Source organism: Capricornis sumatraensis, chromosome 1 (genome assembly GCF_032405125.1).
Source record: "Capricornis sumatraensis isolate serow.1 chromosome 1, serow.2, whole genome shotgun sequence".
Classification (NCBI taxonomy): Eukaryota; Metazoa; Chordata; class Mammalia; order Artiodactyla; family Bovidae; genus Capricornis; species Capricornis sumatraensis.
In genome coordinates this window covers 175138741-175150969 of record NC_091069.1, presented here as the reverse complement: position 1 = coordinate 175150969, position 12229 = coordinate 175138741, and the positions used below count along the sequence as shown (strand labels likewise).

Sequence of the window (12229 nt, the reverse complement as noted above, 5' to 3'; positions counted from 1 at the left end):
TTTAAAAGTTAAAATTAACAACTGTGGAAGACTATGGGTCTCCATGCACAAAGGGTAAGCTAACTGAAATCACTCAGATTTATGGGGTGGAAAATACACCTCTAAAATGCAGATAATTCTTCACCCAATAGTCTGGAATGATTCTGTCTGTGATTCTTCTTGCCTGAGTGCACAGCTCCATTTAAATTAATTGCCTAAATACCTTTTTATCTCATTGCCTAGAACAGCCCATCTGAGGACAATAAAGAGCTGCCTAAATAAATGCATTGAAAAAATAGCCTTGAATCCACTGCTTGGTGTGTGCACGTGTGTATGTTTTCCAGCTAAAAAGAAGCATGGTTTATGAGTCTCCCTGAAGGACTGGCAATCTTGAGAAATTGCATTAAAAAAATGGATACAAATAAAATTTCTTCTCATCCAAATAATCCAAGTCAGGAAGCAGCAAATAAAAGCTGATTTCTCCAGTTACTCTCAATTCGGGTGTGTGCTTCTACAACTGCTTGAGTCCTCCTCTTGGTATTACGTCAGCTTTCAGTCCTTGGCCAGTTGGCTGTGGCGGCTGATTTTTCATTCTGCATGTTTATATTGCATTAAGCCACCTCCTAACAATTCTGGAAGAGTGCTGCGTATCACCCAGTATCAATCTGCATGTGTTTTCTCATATCTCAGAAGCTGCTTTGCTCCATCAACAACCATTTTACCAGGGAACCCGAAAGTAACTTGACAGTTATATGTCAGTCATGGGGGTAGGACCTCTTCAAGGCCTTTCGGATTTCTTGGTAATAATCTAACCAGAGTCCTATATCAGACCCCACACAATGGTCATCTCAAGGAGAGAAAGAGAGACAGAGAGGGAGGCACTGAATTTCCATTGCCAATCTGGAGAAATCTTGAACAACGTTTGAAGTAATAGGGTTGAAGAGAGAACAGGAGATTAGTTGTGAATATTTGCTACTACCACCATTATCATAAAAAACAGTAATAAAAGGCTAGATTCCTCTCAATGTGTAGGGCTGCTCTTAAAACAGAATTTATAAAACAGAATTTCAGTCTCTGGGAAAGGCTCAGATAGAATCAGACACAGGGTGGAGGAAATATAAACATACCAGGATAGTATGTTGAACATAGAGCCACAGTCGTAATGTTTACCATTTAAGAAACACACTAAGCACCTAATGGTCCATTTCTAATTCTTATAACAGTGCTGTGAGATTTATGATCATCCCCACATTAGAGATGAGCAAACAAGCTCAGAATGTTGAGGTGACTTGCCTAAGAGTTAATGATCAGAACTTACATATGTCTGGCATCAAAACCTAGACTCTTTCAATTATTCCATGCTGACTTCCATATTAGATGGGTAACAGAGGAAGAGATTTAAGGAATGACCTTGTGTCTGACTCTATATTACCTATGAGCTAACCAAATGTCATACAAAGAAAGAAACTTAGAGGTTTTCTTTAATGTTAGACACACTTGATCCCAGACACCTATAGACTGATTTTCACAATGGTGTATTAATAAACTTTTAATAACCAGGATATATATATGTGTGTATACAACGGTATGTTATAAATTTTACTGCTATAAAAGATGTGTAGCACATACATAATTTACAAAGAAACTGTAAATTTAGAAGCATATAGAATGCTTATGATAAATTCCATGTAACAAATTAATTCTCACAGATGCTTCTATTTGTAAATGACAAACTTATATAGTTACAGCACAAAAGCTGGTTGGTATTTCAACTTCCGTTAAGGTATAAGACAAAAGTGAAAAACACCTGGAGACTTATGTCAGAATGTTACTCATTCATCAGTGATTTTAAGTGGCATTTTTGCTGAATGAAATTATATTTTTGAATATCAGAAGAATATTTCCTTAATTTTGTGTTCTATTCACAGTGTAACAGCTCTACACAGGGCACATTTTTACACTAAATCTAAATTTTAAAATATTTATTCTCTCATTTTTTTAAAGATTCTATACAGATCAAGCACTGGTTTGTAACACCTGATGATTTCCATGGTGTAAAACGTCTATCTTGGTCTATTTCAGGCTACCAATGTGGCATCACCAAATGTGGAGCTGGGAGGAGGTGATCAGCAGCACACAATTGTATACTTTTTCCACCATAGGCATAAATATTAGAAATAATCTCAAGAACATAGAAAATAATAAGACCTATTGAAATAATTGAAAATGATGAATTTTGAGTACTAATTACCTTTGTTTTTAATATGATATATTTAAACTTATAGAGTTTGAAGTAATGGCTATGTTTAACAACCAGTTCATTTTCTAAATTTGTGACAGTTTAGCCATTGGCTCTTCCTAAGCTGGTTAGAGTCAGCTCCTACACACCACTGGATCTTAGTTAGGCAGGTCACTTAATCTCTCTGAGCTTCCCTGCTCCTCTTCATAAAATGGGTTAATAATGTCACTGGCCAATGCCAGTAAGTCAATGGCAACAAATAATAATTATTTCTGTCCACTGTATTATTATTATCCACAGCAAATGCTTCATGTAAAATTAGTTTTTCCCTGATAAAACTCAATGATCAGTTTAGTTTCACTCCTTGGTCTATGTTCATGGAATGCAAACTAAGCAGTCAACACACAGCCACCAATAAACTAGTGAGCAGAACGTGAACAGGCTCTGGGTTCCTTCCTGTCTGAATGTGAGCAAAGCCACTAAGAGTTATCAATGTCTCTCTGTACACAGGGGCCATGACTGTGGTAGAACATGGGTTTTCTCACAACTACCCAACAAGGTCTTCAGTGTTTCAAAAAGAGAGGAGGGGCTCTCTACACCGCAGTGTATGTCCCTCCCAGCCTGCCCTGTCTCTGCCCCTCCCCACCAACAGCAGCTGCAGCAGTTCCCCCTGGCCTCACCTGCTCAGCCTTCTGATGGAACACAGCAGACATGGCGAGGATGGTGCTGCGTTCATCCAGGGCAGCTGCGAAACTCTTCCACTCCTGGTCTAGCTGCGTGGAGATCTGCTTGATTTGCTGTGAAGCATAGTGGCCAGCCTCTGAGAGGCGGGAAGCCACAGACATGATGCGGTTGATGTTGACATAGGCATTCTGGGAAGCAAGGGAGAGTGGTGCTTAGTGGGGCAGGCTGAAAGGGCACCCACAGAGCACTCTGGGGTGGGGAAGTACCTAGTGAAGGAGGCTACCCAAATTGAAAAGTTTGAGAGAGGCTCTATCAGCCATATTAGCATACCCATTCTGGGCCCAAAGGAGGCCTTTGTTTACATATTAAAATTTCAGCAGATGGCAAGTACAGAAACTGAGCTTTTCCATTCTGTGGACCAACACAGTTTCTGTGGTTCAGACACTAAAGAATCTGCCTGTAATGCAGAAGACCCAGGTTTGATCCCTGGGTTGGGAAGATCCTCTGAGAAGTGAATGGCTACCTACTCCAGTATTCTTGCCTGGAGAATCCCATGGACAGAGGAGCCTGGCAGGCTACAGTCCATAGGGTTGCAAAGAGTTGGACACGACTGAAGGGACTTAAAGCGTCACATTAATACCCATGAATGCAGTCACTTTACATGGACGACCTTAATAATCCTCACAAGCACCTTATGAGGTCATGCCATGGGGACAACATGGTATTTCCAAGAGTTTCTCACTGGAAGCAATGGCTCAGACTAAAGCAAAAAGCGAGGCGGAATAGGCACCTCTCTCAACTCAGGAGAGGGCTGTACCCAGGGCATTACTACAATAGGGCAGCAATGCCCAGAGAGCAAAGTACACAGGTCACAGGATAACCACACATCTTCCTACCACCAAGTGAAGACTTTACTGTCCCCCGTTCCTACCCCCACCAAGGAAGCAGGTGAATAAATAAAGATAGCATGTGCTGTGCTTAGTCGCTCAGTCGTGTCTGACTTTGCAACCCCATGGACTGTACCCTGCCAAGCTCCTCTGTCTGTGGGGATTCTCCAGGCAAGAATACTGGAGTAGGTTGTCATGCCCTCCTCCAGGAAAGATAGCATATGAAGCCACAATATTCACACTAAAAATAAGACCCATGGAGCCCTTTCTTATCCCTATATGATTTAGGAACATCTCCCCACCTGACCTCAAAAAGGCATCTGTGAGGTTCTCCCGGCCCTGCTGACTCCTCTCACCCTGTGTTTTGTTTACATTTATTCCCACCTTTGATTGCCAACTAAAAATTCATGACCATGTGTGTCATTCCTTATTAGGCCAGCAGAAAACTCTCCGGGAAGAAACAAGACAATAGAAAACCCATAGAAACAAAGACAGTAGTGAGCATGGTTATTTTTAACTGCTATCTCCTATTAATTGTCTGAGGTGTCAAAACAATCAAGCAATATTGTGGCACCTGCAAGGAGCTTTTCTGACTCACACAATGTCTGTCTGAAGAAGGACTAGGGTGGCAGGTTGCTGGCATACCTTTCTTCTTTGTTACAAATCTTCTCATATGATAATAAATATTCTTTGGCAACGGTATTTTCTCTTGGCTCTAATTGCTCAGCAGTAGTTCATTAATAGCGGGTAAGTTTAATGAAGGTTCTTTATTTTCTTTTCCCTCTTCCTTCATGATCCCCATTCATCTTCATTGTCCCTGACCTCAAGCATTCTGTCCCAAATCTGAGACAGGTTTATAAAGTCGCTCTTCATTTAAAAGGTCTCTGTGAAGGTTTAAAGGGTTAAGTGAAGAACTTAAGCACAAATCCATCCTGATGTCTATGCGTAATTTCTTTCTTTAGACTGGCCTGAGACCTTTCTGATGTAGCATGTTTCCTTAATAGAACTAAAATATTATTACCCATTATTATTTGAAATAAATATCCTTCAAAGATTTAGGAATCATTATCGGTCCTGTTTTCTGAGTTAGGACACAGATTCTTCTTAAAATTAAACTCTATTTATAGAACTGACAAGAAAGACCAACTATGAATTAGAAGGAAAGAAATGGGGAAGATGGGCATACACTTAGTTTAATAGTTCTGTCTTCTAAGGATCTGAATTTCCCCCAAATTTCCTGCTGTGGTTTCACCCAAAGCAGACTTTGGGTGAAACAAGGATTTGGGGCAGATTGTTTATATGGGTATGATTCCAGGAATCATACCTCCAGGAGGGCCTAGAGGAGCTATTCCACGTTCAAGGTCAGGAGGGGCGGCGGTGAGGAGATACCCCTTGTCCAAGGTAAGGAGCAGTGGTTGGGCTTTGCGGGAGCAGCCGTGAAGAGATACCCCACATCCAAGGTAAGAGAAACCCAAGTAAGACGGTAGGTGTTGCAAGAGGGCATCAGAGCACAGACACACTGAAACCATACTCACAGAAAACTAGTCAATCTACTCACACTAGGACCACAGCCTTGTCAAACTCAATGAAACTAAGCCATGCCCTTGAGGCCACCCAAGACGGGTGGGTCATGGTGGAGAGGTCTGACACAATGTGGTCCACTAGAGAAGGGAATGGCAAACCACTTCAGTATTCTTGCCTTGAGAACCCCATGAACAGTATCAAAAGGCACAATGATAGGATACTGAAAGAGGAACTCCCCAGGTCAGTAGGTGCCCAATATGCTACTGGAGATCAGTGAAGAAATAACTCCAGAAAGAATGAAGGGATGGAGCCAAAGCAAAAACAATACCCAGCTGTGGATGTGACTGGTGATAGAAGAAAGGTCCAATGCTGTAAAGAGCAATACTGCATAGGAACCTGGAACGTCAGGTTCATGAATCAAGGCAAATTGGAAGTGGTCAAACAAGAGATGGCAAGGGTGAACATCGACATTCTAGGAATCAGTGAACTAAAATGGACTGGGATGGGTGAATTTAACTCAGATGACCATTATATCTACTACTGTGGGCAGGAATCCCAGAGAAGAAATGGAGTAGCCATCATGGTCAACAAAAGAGTTCAAAATGCAGTACTTTGATGCAATCTTAAAAACGACAGAATGATCTCTGTTCATTTCCAAGGCAAACCATTCAATATCACAGCAATCCAAGTCTATGCCTCAACCAGTAACACTCAAGAAGCTGAAGTTGAATAATTCTATGAAGACCTACAAGACCTTTTAGAACTAACATCCAAAAAAGATGTCCTTTTCATTATAGGGGACTGGAATGCAAAAGTAGGAAGTCAAGAAACACCTGGAGTAACAGGCAAATTTGGCCTTGGAGTACAGAATGAAACAGGGCAAAGACTAATAGAGTTTTGCCAAGAAAATGCACTGGTCATAGCAAACACCCTCTTCCAACAACACAAGAGAAGACTCTACACATGGACATCACCAGATGGTCAACACCAAAATCAGATTGATTATATTCTTTCCAGCCAAAGATGGAGAAGCTCTATACAGTCAACAAAAACAAGACTGGGAGCCGACTCAGATCATGAATACCTTATTGCCAAATTCAGACTTAAATTGAAGACAGTGGGGAAAACCACTAGACCATTCAGGTATGACCTAAATCAAATCCCTTAGGATTATACAGTAGAGGTGAGAAATAGATTTAAGGGACTAGATCTGATAGATAGAGTGCCTGATGAACTATGGACGGAGGTTCATGACATGGTACAGGAGACAGGGATCAAGACCATCCCCATGGAAAAGAAATGCAAAAAAAGCAAAATGGCTGTCTGGGGAGGCCTTACAAATAGCTGTGAAAAGAAGAGAAGCAAAAAGCAAAGGAGAAAAGGAAAGATATAAGCATCTGAATGCAGAGTTCCAGAGATAGCAAGAAGAGATAAGAAAGCCTTCCTCAGCGATCAATGCAAAGAAATAGAGGAAAACAACAGAATGGGAAAGACTAGAGATCTCTTCAAGAAAATTAGATACCAAGGGAACATTTCATGCAAAGATGGGCTCGATAAAGGACAGAAATGGTATGGACCTAATAGAAGCAGAAGATATTAAGAAGAGGTGGCAAGAATACACAGAAGAACTGTACAAAAAAGATCTTCACAACCCATATAAACACGATGGTGTGATCACTCACCTAGAGCCAGACATCCTGGAATGTGAAGTCAAGTGGGCCTTAGAAAGCATCACTACGGACAAAGCTAGTGGAGGTGATGGCATTCCAGTTGAGCTATTTCAAATCCTGAAAGATGATGCTGTGAAAGTGCTGCACTCAATATGCCAGCAAATTTGGAAAGCTTAGCAGTGGACACTGGAAAAGGACTGGAAAAGGTCAGTTTTCATTCCAATCCCAAAGAAAGGCAATGCCCAAGAATGCTCAAACTACCACACAATTGCACTCATCTCACATGCTAGTAAAGTAATGCTCAAAATTCTCCAAGCCAGGCTTCAGCAATACGTGAACCATGAACTTCCAGATGTTCAAGCTGATTTTAGAGAAGGCAGAGGAACCAGAGATCAAATTGCCAACATCCGCTGGATCATGGAAAAAGCAAGAGAGTTCCAGAAAAACATCTATTTCTGCTTTATTGACTATGCCAAAGCCTTTGACTGTGTGGATCACAATAAACTGTGGAAATTCTTCAAGAGATGGGAATATCAGACCACCTGATCTGCCTTTTGAGAAAGCTATATGCAGGTCAGGAAGCAACAGTTACAACTGGACATGGAACAACAGACTGGTTCCAAATAGGAAAAGGAGTACATCAAGGCTGTATATTGTCACCCTGCTCATTTAACTTATATGCAGAGTACATCATGAGAAATGCTAGGCTGGAAGAAGCACAAGCTGGAATCAAGATTGCCGGGAGAAATATCAATCACCTCAGATATGCAGATGACACCACCCTTATGGCAGAAAGTGGAGAGGAACTAAAAAGCCTCTTGATGAAAGTGAAAGAAGAGAGTGAAAAAGTTGGCTTAAAGCTCAACATTCAGAAAATGAAGATCATGGCATCTGGTCCCATCACTTCATGGAGAATAGATGGAGAAACAGTGGAAACAGTGTCAGCCTTTTTTTTTTTGGCTCCAAAATCACTGCAGATGGTGACTGCAGCCATGAAATTAAAAGACGCTTACTCCTTGGAAGAAAAGTTATGGCCAACCTAGACAGCATATTCAAAAGCAGAGACATTACTTTGCCAACAAAGGTCTGTCTAGTCAAGGCTATGGTTTTTCCAGTGGTCATGTATGGATGTGAGAGTTGGACTGTGAAGAAAGCTGAGTGCCATAGAATTGATGCTTTTGAACTGTGGTGTTGGAGAAGACTCTTCAGAGTCCCTTGGACGGCAAGGAGATCCAACCAGTCCATTCTGAAGGGGATCAGCCCTGGGTGTTCTTTGGAAGGACTGATGTTAAAGCTGAAACTCCAGTACTTTGGCCACCTGATGTGAAGAGCTGACTCATTGGAAAAGACTCTGATGCTGGGAGGGATTGGGGGGCAGGAGGAGAAGGGGATGACAGAGGATGAGATGGCTGGATGGCATCACTGACTCGATAGACGACGTGAGTCTGAGTGAACTCCGGGAGTTGGTGATGGACAGGGGGGCCTGGCGTGCTGCAATTCATGGGGTCGCAAAGAGTTGGACTTGACTGAGTGACTGAACTGAATTGAACTGATTCCAGGAAGCACAGTGAGGGAGTGGGCAAGTCAGAGGGAAGGGTGGCAAATGAAGACAGGATGTGTTCATTAATGGGTTACTGCTGTGAGCATTTGGGGGTCCTCCTTCCTGAAACCTTTAAGAGACTGTATAGAACATGCTTCCAAACATCGCAAGGGGAGATGAGGGATCTGGAGTATTTATACAGCAAGTACCATCACTCATGGTTGAAGTTCCTCCTGGAGTTACTGCCTGACATTTCCAGTCTGGCCTATACACAAGCCTAGCACACTCCCCAGGCCAGAGAGTGCCATTGGCAGAGAAACGTGGGAAGCTGTCATTGTATATGGGAACCAGATGTCCCTTGGGGCAGACTGAGGCGTATGAGTGGGACATTGACAGAGTCTAATAAAGCTCTCCTTCCAAACTAGGTTCAAGTCCTGCAAACCCTCCCCACCCTCATACATTCATCCAGACCTATCTAGTTTTGTTGGGTTTTCCTCTCCTGGGAAAGACCTCCTTGCCCTCTGGCCAGACAGGAAGCAAGAACAGCAATGAAGAGCAGGGCATGGCCAGTCCACAGGCTCTCTTGTGTGTACCGTGTGAGTGCCTGGCCCTTTGTCGTCACTGCCTGTTTTATGTTCTCTCCCCACAGGGACGGGGAGACATGTTCCTGCTCACTTTCAGGAGGAACTTTCTAGCTATTAGAGATGTCGAACTGTGGCTACCACTGGAGGCTGTTAACACTGTCTCTCATTCAAATGTTTATGGAGAGTGGGCCAGGCTCTGGGTTGGGGGCTGTGGGATATCAAAGAGGAATGAGACAGGATTTCTGTCCTCAGGGGCTCACAGCTGAGACTTAAGAAAAGTCCTCAAATAACTGTAATTTAAAGCAAAATGAAGTAAGTGTTGAGACAGAGGTAGCAGCAACTCACAGTGGGGATGCAGAGAGAAAGGGTCTGAACCACCAGCAAGGATGTTAGGAAGGGGCTTCCTGCACAGAATGGGGTGGTGAAGCTGGCGGTCCTCCAAGGCCCCCTTCAACCCTTAAGCCTGTGATCATAAATGAAAGCTAAAGACAAACAAACAGAAAAGACCATAGCTTGCATTTCACATTCTAGAGACTAGCACAGTAAATGCCTTTTTGTTTCCTTATCAGTGGGCAGGGAAATGTCTTACTTAAGCTAACAAATGATTATGCTTCACACAAGTAGAGGCAGCATTCCTCACAATAGAAGGATAAATATGTTGACTCATGAATTTGCTCATTGTTCTTCTCTATAGCCCCTGTGCAGAACAGCAAAACACTGCAGGCAAATCACGTGGCCCAAGCTCATCATCTTCATCTCCCTGGAGCCTAGAACCTGAGACAAGTAGGCAGACAGATTTTAAACTGGAGTCATAAACCAAATGACCAGAGAGGAATAGAGGAGGTCTCCCATCACTTAAAAGGACAACGTAAGGTTAAGAATCCAAATAAATAGGGTGCTTAGTCATTAGGCACAAATGTCATGGCCTTTGGTCAACCCCTCTGTGTAGTTTTTCTATGTTACTGTTTATGCCTCTGTTAAAGAACATCTGGGACTCACACTTGTCTTGGGGATATGGCCAGCAAGAATGGGTATTTTGACTCTATGGCCTTTCCATTTCCTACCAGCTGCCTCCTCCACTCTCTCTGTCTGCATGGCTCTGCTGTTCTTCCCTGTCAGCCTTCAGTGTCCTTCCAGCTGCAGAACTGACCATCAGTCAAAGGCACCAAAGTTGTTAGGCCAGGAGCCAGGAGTTAGATATGAGTTCTGGTCCAGCCCTGGCACTCACTTAAGATATCATGTGCTTTCTCTGTGCCCCAGCTTCCTCATCTGTACTATGAACTGAAGATCTGACATTCCCTTTCTGAGTAAGCAGTGTTGGTGCTATATAGCCAGGCCTCGAGGTATTCCCTGATTCAAGGAGAGTGTCCAGATTAAAAGTAGAGAGAACCTAAGAGGTCACAGTCTCCTTCTGTCTCATCTCCCAAGAAGAGCAGTGCAGCTCAGCCTCGGCTGCGTGCGTGCCTCAGCCCCTCAGCCCAGCTCTGCTCTCTGCTCTGTCGTGTGAGATCCACGCCTGGAGCTGGGTGACCAAAGAGCAGCCTCTTCACCCAAGCTGAGCTACCAAGACTAACCATATTCTCTGACCAGAAATTTAACAACAGGACTAATAATTCTGGCTGAGTATCCTCTTAAACCCTTATCGCAACACTGCCTTATCAATTTACCCCAGCCCCCACCAAGTGCTGCTATTACTATTATCATTATAAACATATCGCACTGTCCAAGGTTTAAGCACGATCTACCCTGCAGAATGCAACCCACCAGCAGCCTGGCCTGCCGCCTCACTTACCCCCTGCCATCTCCCCTCAGAGGCATTCCTCTGATTGTTTTGGTCACAAACAGAAAAAAATAACTAAATTCAGCAAAATCTTGCTAACTTGAAATTCTCTATATTTACACCTTGCCCCCACTTTTGTTGCCTATAAAATTGTTTTCTCATTTCATTCCTGTAGTCATTAACTGAAGATCAGAGGATGGACGACTAGACTCTTCTCCTGAGGTCTTGTCTCCTGCTGTGATGAACTTAAATCGATGAAACAGAGTCATTCTGCTGAAATTTCTATGTGGCAGAATCTTGATCAAAGTTTTCAGCCCTGCCAAAGGCTCTCACTTTGAACCTGGCCCCTGGCTCCTCTGACTGGCTACAAAACATGCAAAGTTGCTTGCAAGATAATGATAACTGTCCACATAAAAACCCAGCTAAATTTTCTCTTTAAACGTAGTCTCTTATGTGGTATACTCTGAAAGAAATACTGGTTCTTTTAAAAATAGTCATTTGATGCAAGCTATCATTTTGGTAACCCTGGGGTCTGTGTCAGGGGCTGATTATAAGGACATATTGTTTCTGAATTCGTATATTATTTGAATTCCATTCATTTACTCCTAAAATCAGGAGTAAATTTTATATTCCTGTGGTCATAGGTCCCCACCCTGAATTATAAACTCCCTGCTGTGGGCTATATGAGATAACATAAAGCATCCAGTCAGTCTGTGCCTGGCATATAACTGATAACTCAAAGAATATCGTATCTCTTCCCACATCCAAGTGCAGCAGTTTGTGGTTAACTCTCCTCTCCAAATTAAGTGCAACTCAAATCAAAGTATTAGTAAAAAGTAAGACAAAAGAAAAATCTATCAACGATTCCAACTAGAGACAAATATTCCAATAAGAGGCCAGAGTCCCACTGTATTTCACAGAGTTTGCCACAAAGTCCCCTACTATTCCTGAGGAACAGTTCCTTGCACAAGAGCCTGCGAGGGCAAAACTTCGCTCACTGTCTGTCAGGCCACTGCCCTGAAAACCACACTTCCAGTGTTGGCAGAAGCCCTTCCCCTAGGATTCAAGGGTCTGTGGCCCTGAATTATTCATAAGCCTTTCTTTGACTCAGAAAGATTGGAGAAATCAGAATTGGCCAATGACTGATTCTGTGAGCCATGCCCTTTCAACCTTAAGCTGGAAAAATAGAGGTTCTTGTCTTTGGGATAGCTTTCTTAAGGTGTCTCCACTTTGCTGATATGTGTGAGCCACATCCAGAGCGCCCAGAAGTGGGAGTGTCCCATGTTCATACAAGGGGATAGATCCACCTCCTTATCAATGAGCATATTGCAAAAGGTGGCCA

The 12229-nt window shown here is 42.9% G+C and overlaps 1 protein-coding gene across 6 annotated transcripts in view; it reads right to left on the bottom strand.

Moving 5' to 3' along the window:
- Positions 1-12229, bottom strand: part of KALRN (kalirin RhoGEF kinase) — a 694704-nt gene that overhangs the window by 386232 nt on the left and 296243 nt on the right. For all 6 annotated transcript variants that reach the window (XM_068966221.1, XM_068966363.1, XM_068966508.1 and 3 more), the window contains exon 7: positions 2899-3090. In XM_068966221.1, the coding sequence (XP_068822322.1) occupies positions 2899-3090 (192 nt within the window). The remainder of the gene's footprint in view (positions 1-2898; positions 3091-12229) is intronic.